General features: G+C 39.1%; 1 protein-coding gene across 4 annotated transcripts in view; it reads right to left on the bottom strand.

Moving 5' to 3' along the window:
* Positions 1-21,161, bottom strand: part of EXOC2 (exocyst complex component 2) — a 386,269-nt gene that overhangs the window by 15,672 nt on the left and 349,436 nt on the right. For all 4 annotated transcript variants that reach the window (XM_066376909.1, XM_066376910.1, XM_066376908.1 and 1 more), the window contains one exon: positions 20,811-20,952. In XM_066376909.1, the coding sequence (XP_066233006.1) occupies positions 20,811-20,952 (142 nt within the window). The remainder of the gene's footprint in view (positions 1-20,810; positions 20,953-21,161) is intronic.

The following is a 21,161-nucleotide window of genomic DNA, read 5'->3' on the forward strand; positions in this document are numbered from 1 at the left end:
CAGGCTACTGATTATGTGGAATGATGCACTAAAGGCTAAGAACTATAATCAAGTTTTTGCAAGTCCTGGCACTGGCAGGTTCTAAATGCATAACTAGCTTTTGATTTCTGTCATATTCAGTGGTCCATAAACAGGTACACTGTTTTCAGTTTCAGAAGCCTATTTCACATATATTTCTTTGGGATATGAAGGTTCAGGTATTATTAATTATACTTTGTGGATAAAAAAACAAAACTAAGAAAGCTGATTGAAGAGTATTAAATATAATCCAGAAATCCGTTGATTCTCCCTGAAAAAAAAAATTGCAAGGAAACAAGTCTTTTCTGGGAGGTAGGAGAAAGGAATAGAAGAGCTACTGTAAGTGAAAGTGAAATAAAGTAGCTTGTGCTCAATTCCAGAAAAGCTTTCTTCCTGTCAGAGGAAAGCCACACCACAGAGTGCTCCTTGAATTGTTCATGACTCTAGTCAGGGCGTGAGGTCCCCCGGCTGCAGTCATGGAGTCAACACGCCTCGTTCCCTGCTCTCCAGACATTCTCCCCATGTGAGTGGAGGGAGACAGGGAAGGGCACTCTGGCTCCCAAGTCCACAGTCACTGCATAGGTCTGGACTCTTTCAATTGTAACACTATAGAAGACTAGCTCATAAGTGCACACACATATAAAATGTATATAGTTACTAAAAATATGCACAATATTGGGCCAATGATGATCTACACACCTTAGGAGGAAGGAATTCGACAGTCTGTCCTCTGTGAAAACCAGGGGCTTGTCAATGCTACTATGTGAATGTATGTCAGGAGCGATGTCCTAGCAACAATGACTGAAAATAGGAGGGCAGTTTTTAAGTTCTAAAATTCTTTAGTGTAATAAAGAACAGTAGGGCCAGAGTGCTGACTAAAATAAAGAAAAATTAACCTTAGAATGAAGACAATGTCACAGGCTCAGTGTGCTATAAATTCAACTCCCACTCTGAGCCTGATAGAAAAAACATTTCCTGGCAAGAACCCACCAGCCCAAGCATTACCAATAAAATATCCTGTAAAAGTGATAAATCTAAAATTACTCAATGCAATTCTAAAGACAAAGCTGTGAATTGTAGGAAAAAAAGCACAGAACTCCTTCAACCAGTAGAATCATATTTGTGTTGATAGGAAATTTTACAAAAATCAAGTTTCCTTTTTACATTGGGTACAGGCTGCACAAGGATAATGTATGGGAGGGGCATGCCTTAACCTTGGACAAGTAAAAAACTTCTGAATTTCTTGGAGACCTTATTTTTGTGAACAGAAAATAAAAGTAAATAACTATCCACCTCCTCCTACAATACAATAACAAACAGCTTCAAGGCTTAAGTGGTAGTGTTGGAAAGAGAAAAAAATGTGTGGTCCTAGGGATAAACAGAGAAAGAACTCCTACTCAAATCACAGTAAGTCAGTCAGGGTTCAAAGAGATGCCATTAAACTGAACACATTTGAAAAATGCATGCCAGCTCAAGGCAAAGTTCGGTAAAATATTATAACCTTTCAAAGTAATGCATATGCTGGTGTTATATCAGCAACATTTTAAAAATATATATAAAAACAAATCACTGATTGCTTCTCTCCAAAAAGCTATCCATTCTGTTAAATACAGAGATAAGTTTTCTGTATTGCCTACTGGGCTAAAATTGTTTAGTTCTAAGGGAATTGTAAAAGTTCTCATGCACTCATTGAACATAAATTTGTTGAGACTCTGCTCTATGGTAGACACAGCTAGGCACATAACAGAGGCAGTCAGACACTAGGTCTTTCCAATAGAGTATGTAAGTATGCCCAATATGATAAGGCCCAAAAGTGCTTAGTTATTTTTACTTTTAGTTGTGTTTATATATGTATTTAGTTATATGGAGAAATTAGCACTAGGTGGCTATATGAAAGGGTATTATATTTCTTAAAAAACATTTTTGCATTCCAATTTAATTTGTGAAGCATTATACGCTATTTCTATTTTGTGCAGTTCTTTAAAAGGTTAAAAAATATCATTCGGGGGAGGGGTGGTGAAGTCAGGGCAAAGGGCCTAAAGACTAGACAGCATCCAAGTATGGGGAGTAAGGTATAAAGGTTTGTAAGCATGAAGCAGGCAAGATCTTTGTGGTCTTCCTGGTTAAGATTTCAATTCCTTTCTTTCTGCACTCCACTCTAAAGCCAGCTGTCTAATGAGGAGCAAAGCCAGCACCACACACTGCTCATGAGCCTTCCTTCCTCAGCTCCTTCTCTAACCTTACTCAGGGTCCACACTGAGACTTAAAAATGGGTTTCTTACAAACTAAATGCAAATGAACTCCTCAGGTTTGCCTGCGGGGTTGTGTTTTAAAATGCTGCTCCAAATCCAACTGTAGGGGACTGTCAGCTCTTTCCAAAACCAGTACCAGAAAACAACAGTCACAGTGGCAGGTACCAGACTGCCCCACTCTGTGTGGTGCTGAGGTCAAAGCACCCACCCACGAAAGCACTGCTGGGACAGGTAGCACTTTTCTGTTCAGTAGTTACACTGACCAGTTTGCTCTCATCTGCCTGGGTAAAGACAGCATGGAAACCTTGCCAAAAGAATAAAAATGAAAACACTCAAAGAGTTGGAAGAGAATAGGTTTGTTTGGGTTTTGGAAAGTGTAAAGCTGGGTCTTTCCGGTGATCTCACTGCCAGCTGAGCTAAATTTAGCAGTTTCTTCCTTGAAGACAAGGGATTAGGTCTGGAAAATAGAAAAGCGGCAGTAAGGACGGACGCCAAGACACATGCTGCCTGAGAGAGATCCTGGGGCTGTCAGAGATGCATGTGTACTTGGTTGTCAGAGTGGCTGAGACCTTGAAGCAGAGGGTGGAATGAAGTGAAGAATGAGTTTAAAGGGACCAAGGTCATGATACTTGGTGCTAAGACCAGGATTTAATTTTGGTTGTTTTCAAAAGATCCACAATTGTAACAAATGGACGATTTTGTAGTTAATTTGGGTAGTATGTGTTCCTTCTCTTCCCACTATACTTCATTCTAATTTTAATATTATTAATATTAAAGGTTGCTGATGACTTTTAAGTTTATTGAGGTAACAGAGAAAATACCCAATGTAAAGTCAGAAGACTTGGGACCCAAGTTCTGGCTTACCTATACACAAGTGATACAGTCTAAGACAAAAATCAGTACAGTTTTTAGATAAACTGTCTATTTTGCAAAATGTAGTTTACAATATTTATTTTGCTAACAAAGCTGTTACAAAAATGTTACATGTTTATTCCTTTATTCTTCAAATATATTGTGCATATATATATATACTGTGTGCTGGGTACTGCCAGATAATGATGTACAAATGTGAGAAGAGACGAGACCCACCCTAAAAGAGATCATCATTTAGTGGTAAGAAACATTTTATAGATGACAAAGCAGTACACTTATTTGAGGTGCTTTGTTTTTTAAGTGAGAGGATGGGAAATAGGGAGACAGACTCCCACATATGCCCCGACCAGGATCCACCAAGCAATCCTGTCTGGAGCTGATGCTCGAATCAATGGAGCTATCCTCAGTGCCTGAGGCCAATGCTCTGATCAACCAAGCCACTGGTTGCAATAGGAGAGAGGGAAGGGGGAGAGGAAGGAGGAGAGAAGCAGACAGTCACTTCTCATGTGTGCCTTGACCAGAGATGAAACCTGGGAGGTCCACACACTGGGCTGACACTCTATCTGCTGAGCCAACTGGCCAGGGCCTATTATTATTTTTTATAAAGACATAAGTACTTGGGTAAAAGGCATGATGATTGGAAATAATACACTACTTTATTTCTGAAACACAGTGTAGAAGTCTGAACCCAGCAAACCTGTTATCTTCCCATGGAGCTGCAGCACATCCAAATTTAAGTGAAGTTCCTTCCACTAGAAATGCTGGGACAGCTGAATGTACAACATGTGAGAAAATGACAGCAGACAGCCCAGATACAATATCAGATGCTACTGTAACATGCTATAATTAAATAGCTCTTTCATGATACTCTTATTTTGCTGGTTTACACAAAATTCTCTGTAAGTTGGAATTTTAGTGGAACTCTTTTGTTATATTGGTTTTGAAAATAATGGCTAAACCCTGGCCAGTTGGCTCAGCAGTAGAATGTCAGCCTGGCGTGTGGATATCCCAGGTTTGATTCCTGGTGAGGGCACACAGGAGAAATGACCATCTGCTTCTCTACCCCTCTCGCTTCTCTCTCTTCTCCTCCTGCAGCCATGGCTCAGTTGGAGCCAGTTGGCCTCGGGTGCTGAGGATAGCTCCATGTCCTTGCCTCGGGGTCTAAAATAGCTTGGCTGCTGAGCAATGGAGCAACGCCCAAGATGGGCAGAACATCTCCCCATATAGGAGTCTATAAAGATAGCCAGGTGGATCCTGGTCAGGCTGCATGTGAGAGTTTATCTCTTTTTCTCCCTGCTTCTCACTTGAAAGAAAAAAAAAAGAAAAGAAAAGAGGGAGGGAGGGTGGGAGGGAGGAAGGAGAGAAAGAAAGAAGAAAAAGAAAGAAAGAAAGAAAGAAAGAAAGAAAGAAAGAAAGAAAGAAAGAAAGAAAGAAAGAAAAGAAAGAAAGAAAAAGAAAGAAAGAGAGGAAGGGAGGGAGGGAGGAAGGAGAGAGAGGAAGGAAAGGAAAGGAAAGGAAAGGAAAGGAAAGGAAAGGAAAGGAAAGGAAAGGAAAGGAAAGGAAAGGAAGAAAGGAGGGAGGGAGGGAGGGAGGGAGGGAGGGAGGAAGGGAGGAAGGAAGGAAAGGAAAGGAAGGAAGAAAGGGAGGGAGGGAGGGAGGGAGGAAGGAAGGAAGGAAGGAAGGAAGGGAGGGAGGAAAAAAGGAAGGAGGGAGAAAGGAAAGGAAAGGAAAGGAAAGTTAAGGAAAGGAAAAGAAAAGGAAAGGAAAGGAAAAGAAAAGAAGGGAAAATAATGGCTAAATACTGCATAGGAGGGAAGGCTAGGAAGGTTGGCTCCTATGGTGACATCTGAGCTGAGCAATGGCTTGAATTAGAATTATATAGGGTGGGGCAAAAGTGGGTTTACAGTTGTGAGTACGTGAAACCGAGTTTATTCTTCTATTATTATTTATTGGTTATTGTATTATTTCCCATGCGTACAACTATAAACCTACTTTTGTCTCACCCAGTATATGTAATCAGAAGGCAGAAGCAGATGCTGACTTTAAATACTCATGATACTTACTAATCAATCACCTTTGAACAAGTTTCTGAACAGCTCTAACTTATTGCTTTCTCTTTATAAAACAGATACCATTTATTAAATGAAACATTCCTAAGTAGCTCACGATAGCAGGCAGTCAGCAGTAGAAGGCGGTGTTACTGGTAACACCCACCGACTCTCCCTTGTATTTACAAGGTGCTGCTCTAAGTTCACCACCTGTTCTCACTGTGGGCTCCCATTCCTCCCACCTTAGCAACTTTCTGTGTGTGACCACTTGATTCATCTCTCCCCTGCCAGACTGTAAACTACAAGTACAAGGCTTGCCTCACTTACCTTCTCTTCGTATCCTCAGCACCTATCACAGTGGATGCCTGGAGCAGATGTTCAAAAATATTTACAAGCTAAGAAATCCAAAAAGGCAAAGACTATGTATGTCTTGCTTACTAGTGAGTTCTAGGACTTAAACCTCTTAAATAAATTGACAAGTGACCTAATGAGTAAACAAATTTATCAGAGAAAAAATAATACATAATTCGGTGTTTGAGTCATCCACTTGCTCAGTTTATGTGCAAGGGAGATATTCTCTACTAAAGCACACATCGCCCACTTCCCATAAGATTTAAGAAAACAATCTTTTTAAAATAATTTTTTAGAATTCATTTGAAAAATACAATTTGAATTAAGAAAATATAGAATAAAATATTGCTGAAACTAAATACATTTGTTTTCCAAATATACCTTATTTTTCTAGCTATACACTTATGCAAATTGTTTATTCCAAATAATAAACTATTAAATATTTACTGAAAGCTCACTATGTGTTACTCAGGCAGATGCTCAGACATATTAGAACACAGTGCATGCTCAGTAAATGTGTTAGGAAATCTAGATTTTAGTTTCAGCTTCAACAGCAGTAGGCCATAAATGCCAATTTTTTGGGTACTATTAGGGAATGCACTGTCAATGCAGATAGCGTGCACAGGAAAAATATAGCAAACTGACTTGCTCCTTGAAATTACTGACAAAGGCTACATTGTTATGCTGTAGTAATAATCATTGCTCTTAAAAAGATTCCACTTAGATAAACCCCCACAACTTTCCACATTATTTAGGCAAGGGAATGAGAACAGCTTCTAAATATTTAGAATATGTAGCTCCTATACTCTCTGAATATGAAATTAGAGTATGTCATAATATTTGACCAAAAAGTTACCCCGCCCACACAGTATCAATCTAGACTATCACTTAGCAATTAATCTGGTAGCCCAGTGTGGAAATTCCCCATGGAGAAAACAAAGCTCATCTCCGCTGTGAGCAAGAACTGTAGGCTTCCTTTTGTAGGGTGGGCTTCCTGTAAGTGGGCCTATATACAACATACTATTTTCTCCAACTCTGAAGGTCTTGTTTTCCATGTATCAAAGTAGAAAGGAGTCTTTCTTTTTGCTACATTCGTCAGTTTCTTCTTTTAATCTAATAGGGAGGGCACTTGAGTTTGACACTGGCACACTGCTAAAAATATTTGAGTGTTTATTACTGCTTCATGTTAGACTCTATTTCAGATACTGGGGTTATAGTAGTGACTGAAAAAACAGCAAACCGTAGAAAACAAAGTCCCTCTCCTCACAACCCTACATTCTAATGCAGACACCTCCATCTTTAAGAAAACCATCTTACTAATGGGAGAGAGGCTTACATCATCTCTAAAACAGCATAAGAAAGCAACTGCATGGAATAAATTGTTTGGCAAACAATAAATCCCATACTGGCACACAGAGAACCTCTGTTTGATTAGACTCCTCAGCACCGTTTGTGATAAAAAATAGTTTGCTGATTTGTTAAAAAAGATTTTAGTGCTCCTACAGTGCCAATCTCATGAAATGCTGCCTCGCAATAATCTGTAACAGATAATCTATAATATACGGATGTGCATGCAATGACTTAGACTTAAATTTTAGCTGGAAAACCAGTTAATTATTGGGGCTTCTGGTTTTAGTTTCTTTTTGAAGTCTGGGAAATGCTTTTTTAAATGAAAACTGGCCCTGGCTGGTTGGCTCAGCAATAGAGCGTCGGCCTGGAGTGCGAGGGACCCGGGTTCGATTCCCGGCCAGGGCACATAGGAGAAGCGCCCATTTGCTTCTCCACCCTCACCCCCTCCCCTTCCTCTCTGTTTCTCTCTTCCCCTCCCGCAGCCAAAGCTCCATTGGAGCAAAGGTGGCCTGGGCGCTGGGGATGGCTCCTTGGCCTCTGCTCCAGGCGCTAGAGTGACTCTGGTCGCAAAAGAGCGACGCCCCGGAGGGGCAGAGCATCGCCCCCTGGTTGGCAGAGTGTCGCCCCGGTGGGCGTGCCGGGTGGATCCCGGTCGGTCGCATGCGGGAGTCTGTCTGACTGTTTCTCCCCGTTTCCAGCTTCAGAAAAATACAAATAAATAAATAAATAAATAAATGAAAACTGACACACAGGCATATTTGTTTTCTCTTACAATAATTTGAACAAATTGCTAGGCAGACATTAAAGTACAGAATAGTGAACATTTTGTATCGATCAAGATTTTATTCTTGATTTTTTTATTTTGAAAAAATGTGCTCATTAAAAAGAATTAAAACAACACAGAAGTATGTTTTCATAATAACAAAAGTTTCCAATAAACTTCTCCATCTTCTCCCTAGTTTGTTGTGTATTCTTCCAGACATTTTCCTATAAATATAATTTTTTCCCTAAAAAATGAGATTACACTACGCAGTTTCTTTCTGAAACTTGCTTAGCTCATTCCATAATATGTCACAAACATTTTTCCATGCCAGTGCATACACAGCTACCTTATAATTTTCAATGGCTGCTTAGTACACTACAGTATGGCTGCACCATATTTATTTGTTCTCCTATTCTAATTTTTTCATTTTTATTATTGATAATTTATTCTCCTACTGTTAGACAGTTATGTTGCCTTTCATTGTGTACTAAAATAATGTGCAGCCTGACCTGTGGTGGCGCAGTGGATAAAGCGTCAACCTGGAAATGCTGAGGTCGCCGGTTCAAAACCCTGGGCTTGCCTGGTCAAGGCACATATGGGAGTTGATGCTTCCAGCTCATCCCCCATTCTCTCTCTCTGTTTCTCTCTCTCCCTCTCTCTCTCCTCTCTAAAAATGAATAAAAAAAAAAAAAAAAAAAAAACAACCTTAAAATAATGTGCAATGGCCTTTGATCCTCGTAGTATTTTTATGGAAAAATTTATGTAACAAATCTTCCTAGAAGTAAAATTGCTGACTGAATCAAAGGTGTTTAGTTTTGATTGATTCTGCCAACCTGTCATTCCAAAGACCGTACAAAATTAGAACCGTGTCATACCTTTTTAATTTTTAACTTGGATTCTCTAATTACTGTAATTAATGATAACCATAATATATGTACCTCAACTATGATGACAAAACTTTCAATTAAAACACTAGGCCTGGCCGGTTGGCTCAGTGGTAGAGCGTCAGCCTGGTGTGCAGAAGTCCTGGGTTCGATTCCCGGCCAAGGCACACAGGAGAAGCGCCCATTTGCTTCTCCACCCCTCCCCCTCTCCTTCCTCTCTGTCTCTCTCTTCCTCTCCCGCAGCCAAGGCTCCATTGGAGCAAAGATGGGCCGGGCGCTGGGGATGGCTCCTTGGCCTCTGCCCCAGGTGCTAGAGTGGCTCTGGTCAGGACAGAGCGACGCCCCGGAGGGGCAAAGCATTGCCCTGTGGTGGGCAGAGTGTCGCCCCCTGGTGGGCGTGATGGTTGGATCCTGGTCGGGCACATGCAGGAGTCTGTCTGACTGTCTCTCCCCGTTTCCAGCTTCAGAAAATTACAAAAAAAAAAAAAAAAAACCCACTAAAAATTTTAAGCTAAATACAAAGGTCAGGACATTTATTAAAAGTGACATAAGACACACTTAATCTGACTATGCAAAGAATCTGAAAAAGAGCTAGAGAAAGAACACTGTGTAATTACAGAAAACAATTGCTATAACTTATCTGAACCTCTACCAAGAATGCAAACTTTTCCATGAAGCATTTCCTGTTGTAATTGGACAGAGAACTCCTTTTAAACAGACTGATTTCAAGGTACACTGCCGAATGTTGTTTTGAAACATGATACATTCAGTCAATAGTATAAAAAATCAAACTCTGGAAACTGGAGATACTACTTACATTATAAACCACATTTCCTGTTTTTAACCCCTGTGCCCTAAATCAGTTATCAGTCCTAGTCTCTAGATATAAATAGGTTGAAAAATACTATAAATATCCCACAATGTACTTTTTTTTTGGTCAAACTGAAACACTACATAAAAGAACTGTGGGGTATTATTTTTTAAAGTAAATTATCTATTCAATTACACTCTGAAGATACACTGTCAAAATTACCGCCTTTTAACACAAGGTAACCATAAACTGTGTCAGTGTTGCCAGAGAGCAAGGCCTACATATTCTACAACAAGAATAGCTTTTGTTGGAATAAAGATTTTTAAGTCCCAGGTTTTTATGTTTAGTTTACTCATTCCCAACTTGATGCCTTTTCCTAAATTGGTGTATTCAGGTATATAGGGAATTTTTTAAATGAATATTCAAGGAAAGGATACCTTTCATAAGTAGTTTATGAATGAATCACTTTAGCCTCTACAGTTTTCTATTTTCTTTTTAAGAATCTTTTTTTTGGGGGGGGGGGCTTTAATTAATTTGATTTCTTAGCTTTTAAGTGAATAGGAATACTTTCTCCAATAAAAGTAGAAAATATTAGCAGCAGTGAAAATAAAAGCAAAATTATTACATGGGTTATTCTTCCCATTTGTAAGTAATGATTATATTTTTAAGAATTTATTTAGCATTCACAAACTTCACAGACAGCTTTCAAGATTAAATACGTATGGGCAAGAGAATAACAACCTCTCCCATTTCAAAATTAAAGTCTGATGGGTAAAACAGATTATGATTACATTAACAAACTATTACAGAATATTTTATACATTTAGCATAGACTACTAGTTTCATCTGAAATTTGATACACTAAATTTCAGACTTAAAAGTAAAATTTTAATTAACATTACATTAACTGATAAATTCATGTTTCAATTTTGTCTTTTTCATTAGAAGTACTTTTTCAACTTCAATTAGAAAAATGAAAGTGATAAGAAAATAGGATGCATTCTATATAAACCGGGAGGTTGTAGCTGTTCAATTTTCAAGATCTCACTTGATCTTTTTGATCGTGTATTGACCATAATTTTGAGTTTTGTTTTTCTTTCTAAATAAGAATGACTTTAATTAAATAAAAACTAAATAAGTGTGTCCGAGAGAAGCTGGGCTGACAAATGTGGGTCTGAATGTGACTGAGTCAGCCTCCTAGCTCCCCATCCAGCGTGTGGCCTTTGTTGTGAGACGAGGGCACACAAAGCATGCCCTGCCACTGTCTGGCCCACTGCAGGCCGAGTTCTAGAGTTTAAAAATCTGCCAAATGGCCCTGGCTGGTTGGCTCAGCGGTAGAGCATTGGCCTAGCGTGCGGAGGACCCAGGTTCGATTCCCGGCCAGGGCACACAGGAGAAGCGCCCATTTGCTTCTCCACCCCTCTGCCGCGCTTTCCTCTCTGTATCTTTCTTCCCCTCCCACAGCCAAGGATCCATTGGAGCAAAGATGGCCCGGGTGCTGGGGATTGCTCCTTGGCCTCTGCCTCAGGCGCTAGAGTGGTTCTGGTCGCAACATGGCGATGCCCAGGATGGGCAGAGCGTCGCCCCATGGTGGGCGTGCCGGGTGGATCCCGGTCGGGTGCATGCGGGAGTCTGTCTGACTGTCTCTCCCTGTTTCCAGCTTCAGAAAAAAAAAAAAAAAATCTGCCAAATGGAGAAAACAATACCTTATCTCAATGGGATTTTTGGAGGATACAAATCTAATAACATATATGAAAATAATAAACTAAAACATTTTTAGGCCCTGGCCGGTTGGCTCAGCGGTAGAGCGTCGGCCTGGCGTGCGAGGGACCCGGGTTCGATTCCCGGCCAGGGCACATAGGAGAAGCGCCCATCTGCTTCTCCCCCCCCCTCCTTCCTCTCTGTCTCTCTCTTCCCCTCCCGCAGCCAAGGCTCCACTGGAGCAAAGATGGCCCGGGCGCTGGGGATGGCTCCTTGGCCTCTGCCCCAGGCGCTAGAGTGGCTCTGGTCGCTGCAGAGCGACGCCCCGGAGGGGCAGAGCATCGCCCCCTGGTGGGCAGAGCTTCGCCCCTGGTGGGCGTGCCAGGTGGATCCTGGTCGGGCGCATGCTGGAGTCTGTCTGACTATCTCTCCCCGTTTCCAGCTTCAGGAAAAAAAAAAAAAAATTTTTTTTATTTAAAAGTGGACCGAAATGACATATCAACAAATTCATCAAGCTTTCAATATAAGCCAAGCAAACTGGTATTTTCTTTTCAATGCTACAAGATTAAAAAGAAACCCACAAAAATGGGTCAACACTCCAACTGCATGTTTTCATTCACGCTGTTATGACTTGAATGATGTCCCTTTCATTCACACAGTTTCTAAAGTGATGTACGATGGGCTGTCACTTGCATTTCTACAGGCACCTAAGAATTTTAGTATTACCTGTCTGAGAAATTTTCTTATCAGGAGAAAAGGTTGACTTAGAATAATTCTCAAATTGGGAAACCATTTATTTATTAATTAAAGCATTCATTTGTTCAAACTGTTAAAAATCTCTTATGCATAGGGACTTCCTATTGTAGGGAGACCAGAGGTGACTAAGGCATGGTGCTTGTCATTTAGAGATGGTCTAGTAGAGTAGTCCTCAAACTTTTTTTTTACTATGCAAATATTAGATAAAATAATTTTATGCCCTCTTGACACATATATTTTTGTATGTAAATATATATAAGGTTATAATATATGATATATAATGTCTAACTTATAAAGACATGTACCATTAACATATTACATATATTATAAAAATATAATATAAATATGTAAACTTATAAAAACAATTTATAAATATATTTACATTATGTATTACATGCATTATAAATTAAAAATCAGAAGTGATAAAGAAATAATTGTTATTAGTTTAATTAATATAGTTTATGCTAAAATTTTTTTAAAAACTTAAAATGCCAGCAGGTTAAGACAACAGCAAATGTACTTTCTGCTCACAAGATATATCCAGTGGGGGTTGATCAAGAGGTCACTGTGATAAGGCATCTCAGTTTATGGAGGTTCCACTTTAACGCAAGCTCCCATGAGCACAAAGTAGGGGAGAAAGACCAAGAAAAACCATGGCTTGCAATTCAAGGCGCTGGTTGGGTCATCTACACTGCTTCCACAGGGCCGTGTCTAACCTCAATAGGTACAGCAGTACAACCCTTTCCCAGGGAGAAAAATGGGGACTTTGATGGATGGTAATAGAATCAACTATAATTTTTTAAAGTTAAACATTTAACAGTATGAAAAGTATTTTTGAATTGAAATCACAATGATTTGAAGGTATGAATCTAGGTTAACTTTACTTGGATATTGGGGTTAGTGACTTTCACAGCTGAAAATACCAGTATTACACCAAGTATTACACAAAAGATATGCATTTGGAAAAGGTATGTAATTAACTATATTTTATGAATTGTGATACTCTGTTGTGAAGATTTTTAAGTTTGCTGATAGGAATTTTCTCCTCTCTCTTAAAAGTAAGTATAACTTACACACACACCTTTCTCCTCTCTCTTAAAAGTAAGTATAACTTACACACACAGCAAAGTATATAAATCTTATGTGAATAGCTTGATTTTTTTATACTTGTACACACCATGTAACCACCACCCAGATCAAGATCTAGCATAGTTATTTCCAGCATCCCAGTAGATTCTTTGTACTCCTCCCAGGCAATACCCTGACCTGAAATGTAACTCCTACTCTGACCTCTGTCTCCATCAATCAGTGTGCTGGTTTTCATATAAATGGAATAGTGAACTCATACTGAGGCAGACAGTACAGGGTGGGTCAGAAGTAAACTTACAGTTGTTAATATAGAAAATAATACAATAATTAAATAATAGCACAAGAATAAACTCTGTGTTTCGCAGACTCACAATGGTAAACCATCTCACAGGTATTCTTTTGGACCCGGCTTCTACCCAGTAACATTATGTCTGTGAGAACCATTAATGTGGTTGCATATAGAAGGATTTGGTCATTCTCATTGGTATATAGAATTTTACTATGATTATGCCACAATTTATGTATCTACTTCACTGCTGACAGACACTTGAGTAATTTCCCATTTCTAACTATATCAAATTTTAACTATGAATATTGTTGTCCATGTCTTCTGGTGGACATAACAACTCACTTCTTTTAGGTAATAAACTGAAGTAGAACTGGTTCATTGTAAAAATGCATGTTTATCTCTAGTGGGCACTGCCAGTTTTACAACGGGGAGAGAAAAGCAGGAATGTGTGCCCTATCAACAGCACTGCATTGACAACATTACTTTATATACAGTCTTGCTGAATATGGACCCATGTGCCCAAAAGTAAAACTTGCTGCAGTGAACACTTGCCATACATATTTCCCTTAGCAAAGAATTAAAAAAAAAAAAAGCTATGGCACAAAATTGAAAAAAAAGAAAAAAGTCCTGGAATATACACCAATTTTTCTTTTCATTAATATATCCAGCCACAGAATACAAAAATACTAATTTCTTTCACATCCATTATATTTAAAGTCTCTGAAGGTGGATTTTTATGATTTCATAAACCTATTATTAAACTCTTTTAATACACAAACTTGCTGGAAGTGATATTCATTCTACATATAATTCTTCAAGTCCTTGTTACTCAAATCATAGGCTGTCACACCATTTGCAATTAGAAATGACAGTAATTTAAAAATGAAAAATGGATTTTCAAATATATCATACTTATGAATTTACTTTAACTCTCAGACATTTTGACTGTTAGTATGAAATATTATCAGAAAATGGAAGTAAACTGATCCAAAGGAAAATCTATATCCCAAGTAAATACCCTGTGAAATACAAAGATTTTATTAACATTATCTTAATTGAAGTGATTGTTCCAACCAATTAAAATCTAGTCCCAAACTGAGTTTTGGATTCAAATTATATCACTGTTAGTTTATTCAATATAGAATTTGCCACATTAATGAACTTGCTGATAAGTGTTAAACTGAGACAGAGAGAGAAAAGTCCTAGTTTTGTCAACTAAATGGTCCTCCATGGCCTCAGATAACCTTTCTTAGCTTCCTCACCTATTAAGGGAAGGATATGTCTATTGTGAACTTCCAGGAAATATTCAAGATGTTGTTTCAAAAATATATGCAAAAGTTTTCCACCGGAAGTTCAGAATAGTGACCAAAATGGCTAATTATTAAGCTGCACTATAAGTTTTTCGGGATGGCTTTTGCTGTGTAGACTTTTAGGTAAAATTTAATGAGAGAGAGATTATAAAAAAGTCAGGGGGTACATAGGGAGGATAAAGACGAAGTGTGGAAAGAGTAAAACAAAGTTAAAAGAGGAACTTTTTTCATATTTTATATTATACCATTCCCTTCCAATGGCTGATTCCAAGTCCGGAACCAGAAAGCACCAGTGAGCATGGAACACCTCAACATCCCAGAGAACAAGTGAGCATTACAAGGGTGCATCTTCAGGAGCCAGGAGCCCACTGGGAAAGATTTCCCCAAACAGAGAGGGTAATTTGATAATTAAAAAATAACAACTATTAAAAAAAAATAACTACTATCATAAATTGAAACTCATTAAGTATGCTCAAACCATAAGTTAATAAAGATAAAAAAATCTGATAGATCACCTATATAAAAATATGAAACAACCAACTCATTCTGAAAACTGCTAAATAATCAGGCATTTATTCTGCCTTTCTTGTAGGAACTGTACTTCAGAGTAACCAAATAATTGGTGAAATGTCTTATTTTTTTTTATTTAGTGTTACACTTAACAATCATTAGTTTGCAATCTCTAAAAAGGAATAGATCATGACAACAATTACATATGATATTAAAACCATATTAGAAAGGTTATGATAAACTTTTTAAGGGTAGATGAATCTGACACCCCCCCCCCCTTTTTTTTTGTCTTTTTCTGAAGTTAGAAGTGGGAGGCAGTCAGACTCCCACATGTGCCCAACCAGAATTCCAGGCATGCCCACCCGGGGGCGATGCTCTGCCAGCTCTGTTGCAACTGGAGCCATTTAAGAGCCCGGGCCAACTTTGCTCCAGTGGAGCCTTGGCTGCCGGAGGGGAAGAGAGAGACAAAGAGAAAGGAGAGGGGTTTGGGTGGAGAAGCAGTGGGTGCTTTTCCTATGTGCCCTGGCTGGGAATCGGACCCGGGACTTCCACACACCAGGCCAATGCTCTACCGCTGAGCCAACGGGCTGATACCACTTTATCCAATTTCAATCTTAACATCCAAAAAGATAGACTGTACCTCCTGGTGGAAGTAAAAAAAAATTAAATCAGAATGAAACCCCAAAACTGATAAACTTCTTTATTAATCACACATTTATAGGAAACACAAGGGACAGAGGAATATGTTAAATGACCCTATGAAAAAGCAATCTCAAAAATCTAGAAAGTAAGAATATCTATAAAAAAATAAGCTGACCAGCCAGGGCACACAGGAGAGGCGCCCATCTGCTTCTCCACCCCTCCCCCTCCTTCCTCTCTGTCTCTCTCTTCCCCTCCCACAGCCGAGGCTCCATTGGGGCAAAGATGGCCCAGGCGCTGGGGATGGCTCCTTGGCCTCTGCCCCAGGCGCTAGAGTGGCTCTGGTCGCAACAGAGCGACGCCCCGGAGGGGCAGAGCATCGCCCCCTGGTGGGCAGAGCGTCGCCCCCTGGTGGGCGTGCCGGGTGGATCCCGGTCGGGCGCATGTGGGAGTCTGTCTGACTGTCTCTCCCCATTTCCAGTTTCAGGAAAAAAAAAAAAATACAAAAAAAAAATAAAAATAAATAAGCTGATTTATTCAACAAATAAGCTGAAGAGGTGATTCTATAGAGTAAAATAATAAGAGACATATCAGCCAAAAGCTACATGCAGACTTTGGTTAAATCCTAAGTTGAATAAACTGTCTAAAAAGCTCTTATGACAATTTTGAATATTGACTGGATATTTGATGAAATTAAGGAATTGATGCTAATTTTTTCCAGATCTAATCAAGGTATTGTGGATATTATTATTTTTTAAGCTAAGCCCTTATCTGATCTGTGTATGGGTGATTTACTTCAAAATAATATATCCCAGAGGTAGTGGGGAGGAGGGGGGTACAGATAAAACAAGATTGGTTATGAGCTCATAATTGTTGAAGCTCGCCAATAGGTCAGTCAGGTTTTGTTTTACTATTGTATTTTGATATGTTTGAAAATCTTCAAAACAAAAAGTTTAAAAATGACTTCAACTGTTTATTTGCACAATAGTACATTAGTTTACCCTGGTGCCAAATAGCATAGTTTACAGATAACAATTTAATACATAATAAAATAAATACTTTAACAGATAAGGCATGCAATGAAGAAAATATGTAGGCCATGGGTCATCTCAAAGTTAATAAATTTCACATTGAAGACCACTAGAGCCAAAATTTAGCTTTATTGAAAAATGCTTGGCAGACAAATGATAACCAAATGTGAAAGCATTGTATAAATCATTTTACAGCACTGACTCTAATACACTGAACTGCTTATAAAAAAGAAAAAAAATGGGGGGAAAAAACTAAGCTAAATAATGAAATTGATTTTTAAAAAGATGACTATGATGATGCTCTTTTAGAAAATCTAAAATTGCTTTTCTCTTAAAAATAGTTAAAGTTTATTAAAATCTACTTCATAATACTTTTTAAGTGAAATACAAAATGTCCAAGAAATTAATAAAAACTATTTTATCAGAGTTAAGTAAAGGAAAAATTATTGACTCGGACTTCTCTCTTCAAAAAGATGCAGTCCACTCAGATAGCACCTGCCACTGCCAAGCTACTCAATGACCAGAATGAAGAAGACCTGTGGAAGACGGGGCATCAGAGAACAGCCACGCCATTGTTTACCACTCACATTCCAATTTCAGAGAACAGAATTTTAAGTGTCCAACAAATAGCACCAGAAATATGTTCACAAAATTCTGCATGACTCAAAGAGTCTTCAGAATAATTTTGAAAAGGTGAAGTTACATTTAAGAGATATTGGGTGTTGCCTGTATTCCATAATAACCTAATCATTTCTAAATGGGTAGCTCGCATATCATAACTGCTATCCTATTTAATCACCGAAGTTCTCTTCTTTGACATGAATGGATTAAAAAAAGATTATTCAATCTGACATTCTGTTGAAAATATCTATTACTCCTAAAAACTAAACTGTGTCTTGGTATTTAAGTTGATGATTGTTTTTTCCTACCACCTCTGGCTGGAGTAACTTATGCCAAAATGTTTCTCATTAATCAGTCCACTGGATGAATAAATCTTTGTGTGTGTGTGTGTGTGTGTGTGTGTGTGTGTGTGTGTGTGTGCGAGCGCGTGTGCGCGCGCATGTATGTGAGAGACAGAGACAGACAGAGAGAGGGACAGATAGGGACAGACAGATAGGAAGGGAGAGAGTTGAGAGGCATCAATTCTTCATTGCGGCATCTTAGTTGTTCACTGATTGCTTTCTCATATATGCCTTGACTGGGGGGCTACAGCAGACTGAATGACCCTTTGCTCAAGCCAGCGACCTTGAGCTCAAGCTGGTGAGCCCTGTTCAAACCAGATGAGCCTGCGCTCAAGCCGGTGATCTCAGGGTTTTGAACCTGAGTCCTCCATGTCCCAGTCCGATGCTCTGTCCACTGTGCCACCACCTGTTCAGGCTGGATGAATAAATCTATTGCCAAAAGCTTACTATAAAATGTCAGGCACCATTTAGTAGAAAATGTGAAATAGTGATAGTATGAGAAAAAATGTCAAGGACCTAGAGAAAGAGAGGAGAGTTGATGGCACATGGCCACTAAGAGAGCGGTAGTGCTGGAATCAGGAAGCAGGTGCAATTAGTACTGGACAGGCCGAGAAAGGAACGATGGGTACTCATGCAGCTGAAGTCACACACGGAACTGAGAGGGAACCAGAAGTGAGGGAGGTACTGATTGTTGGATCCATCATCCAGAAAACTGGAAGTTGGTTGTAGAGTGAAAAACACTTCAGAGCCAAGATAAAATTCTACATATTTTCTTTAAAACTGATCCTTAAACTGTTGGTAGAGGTAGTTTACTTATAACAGAAATTAATATTTAGGTTCTGAAGCACAGACATTAGTCCATGTTTTAGTTTGGTTGAGTGGATTGTTACATCCACCGGGTACGAGAACAAATGTCGGAGACTTTCAGGAGTTTAGATGTTACTTTATTGGCCAGTTTAACCTGTGCAGGGGCGAACTCCCAAGATGTCCGGAGACACCGTACTCACAAGGAGCTGCAAATGAGAGTCGCGCCTGGCGCTTACAGCTAGGTCCTTATATATCCTAAGTGAGCAAGCATTATACAGAAGCAGATGTGGCAGTTAGCTATTCGCTAGGGAGGTTGCACACAGCATAGCAACAGGGGCTGGCATAGCAACAGGGGCCAGGTTTAGCTTAGTGGCGAATTTCAAACATAAACTTCTGATAAGGGTCTCTGACCTTCTTTGTTCTCAGCCTCACAGGGGCCCTATCAGCACTCTCTGTTCCTGCTCCTTCAATAGTTACACTCTGGCAACCACAGCACACCTCCCTGAATCTAACATGGATGAATTTATTAAATTCCTGAGCATGGGAGTTTGGTCTCTTTCTTCTTTCCTCTCTACCCTAGAGTAGTGTGAGGCAGGAAACCAGACAGATAAATGTGCTCTGCAGTCTTGGCCTTTCCCTTTGGTGGCCTGTTTCAAGGTGAAGGCTGGAGGTTAGGAAGCTACCTGGCTCTTACATCTAGACCACATTCTCCAATATCAGCTTTCTCATCTGCGGACTCTACTGTTTATTCTTGAACTGGTTTGAACCCTTGACAGAGAAGAAGGCTGTTAATTCATTAAATCCCCATTAGATTCAAATAGTGTTTTCTTGCTTTCCTTCTGTTTAGGTTGCGATACTGATGGGATGAGAGTCATTTTGTTGGCTCTTCTCAGATAGTGAACATGACTACTAATCAATAAGAATGATCCAGAAAGCATTATAGCAACAGCCTGCATAGACCCTGTATCAGACCCGAAAATGCATTTTAGTAAATTCCTCAAAATTTTTCAGAAAAAGATGTTCCTATGGATGGTTAAGGTTGAACAACTAAACATTTAAATAGGAGGTACTGATTTAACAATAGAAATGGCAAGCATCCTGTTTACCACTTCACACTTCAGCAGAAGGAAGTGCACTAGCTCAATGAAATACAACAATTTAGTTAAAAATCACAAAACAGTATTAGATGAAAGTGCTGGAAAAAGTAAAACTATACAAAACTAATCAAGATACTCTTTGTATGGCAGTGGAAATATATTTTTCTTAGGTAAATGAAAAAAAAAGATAATTTAAAAGAAAATAACATGATTTATAGTCAAACAGCACAGAAGTTGTTTTTCACATTCCACCTCCCCAACATAACATTTAATTTTAAAGGGGGCACCTCAAGGGGCCCAGGAAGATACAGTTTTTAAAAATAAAAACTAAGAGAATACAGATCTATTTCAGCATTTACCATTTTTTCACCAAAACACCAGTCTTCACACACTACACATTTGATATCACAAAGATAATACTGAAACTGTTAGTCATTCTCCTGCAGGTCAATATTCTTTGCTAAAAGTAATATAATAATCTTACTCCTACACATTTTCCTTCTATCCTTCACTTTTTCAGCATCAATAATTAGGTCTTATGTAGAAATGACCATATTTCTTAACTAAATTTTTTGATATTAGTCAAAAAGTCATTGCATAAAATTGCTGAAGTCTGTTATATCTATGCAATAAAGAAATACTGCAGGAAGTAAGTACGCATTATTAAAAATGATCAAATACTGGCCCTGGCCAGTTGGCTCAGTGGTAGTGTGTTGGCCTGGTGTGTGGAAGTCCTGGGTTCAATTCCTGGTAAGGGCACACAGGAGAAGCAACTATCTGCTTCCCACCCTCACCCCTCTTGCTTCTCTCTCTCTCTCTCTCTCTCTCTGTGTCTCTCTATCTTCCCCTCTCCTCCTGCAGCCATGGCTTGATTATAGTGAGTTGGCCCCAGGCGCTGAGGATGGCTCCATGGCCTCTGCTTCAGGTGCTAAAAATAGCTCCTGTTGCAATGGAGCAAGGGCCCCAGATGGGCAGAGCATCACCCCCCAGTGGGCTTGCCAGGTGAATCCCAATCAGGGTGCATGCGGGAGTCTATCACTGACTCCCCTCCTCTCACTAAAAAAAAAAAAAAAAGAAAGAGAGAGAAAAGAAATGGATTTAAACTAATAAAAAGTTACAATCTAACTAATCCCTAAGTAAATACAAGAAATGTGAATAAAAGGAAAAGCTTTTTAAGAAAATGTAAATTGATTAAAAGCATATCTGTATTTATTACTCCACATGTATTACACTACTTTTAGAGAACTTCGGTAACTTGAAACCATTTACCTGCTGGAGGCAGGCAGTCCTTCCAGTCAAAGTAGCCGGCATAAATTCCAGGTTCTAAGGAGCCGACGATGGGGTCTGCTTTCAACTCGATGTAATTTTCAAACAGTCTCTGGTCTAAGTCTTTCAATAAGGCCATGCTAACCTAAAAACACAAAGAGTCCATCTGAGAGTAAAGGAAAAGGTAATAATGTAAATTTAGAAATATATCAGAGCATTTTAAAAGTACTTATCAATTTTCCTATAAAAACACTTTTACTTTATTTATATTGAGTAATAAAGACCACTTTCAGAACAGCTATTTAATAGGGATAAGAAATAATCCCTATGTGTGGACTACAGGTCACTGTCACA

This window comes from Saccopteryx leptura, chromosome 3, assembly GCF_036850995.1.
Source record: "Saccopteryx leptura isolate mSacLep1 chromosome 3, mSacLep1_pri_phased_curated, whole genome shotgun sequence".
Classification (NCBI taxonomy): Eukaryota; Metazoa; Chordata; class Mammalia; order Chiroptera; family Emballonuridae; genus Saccopteryx; species Saccopteryx leptura.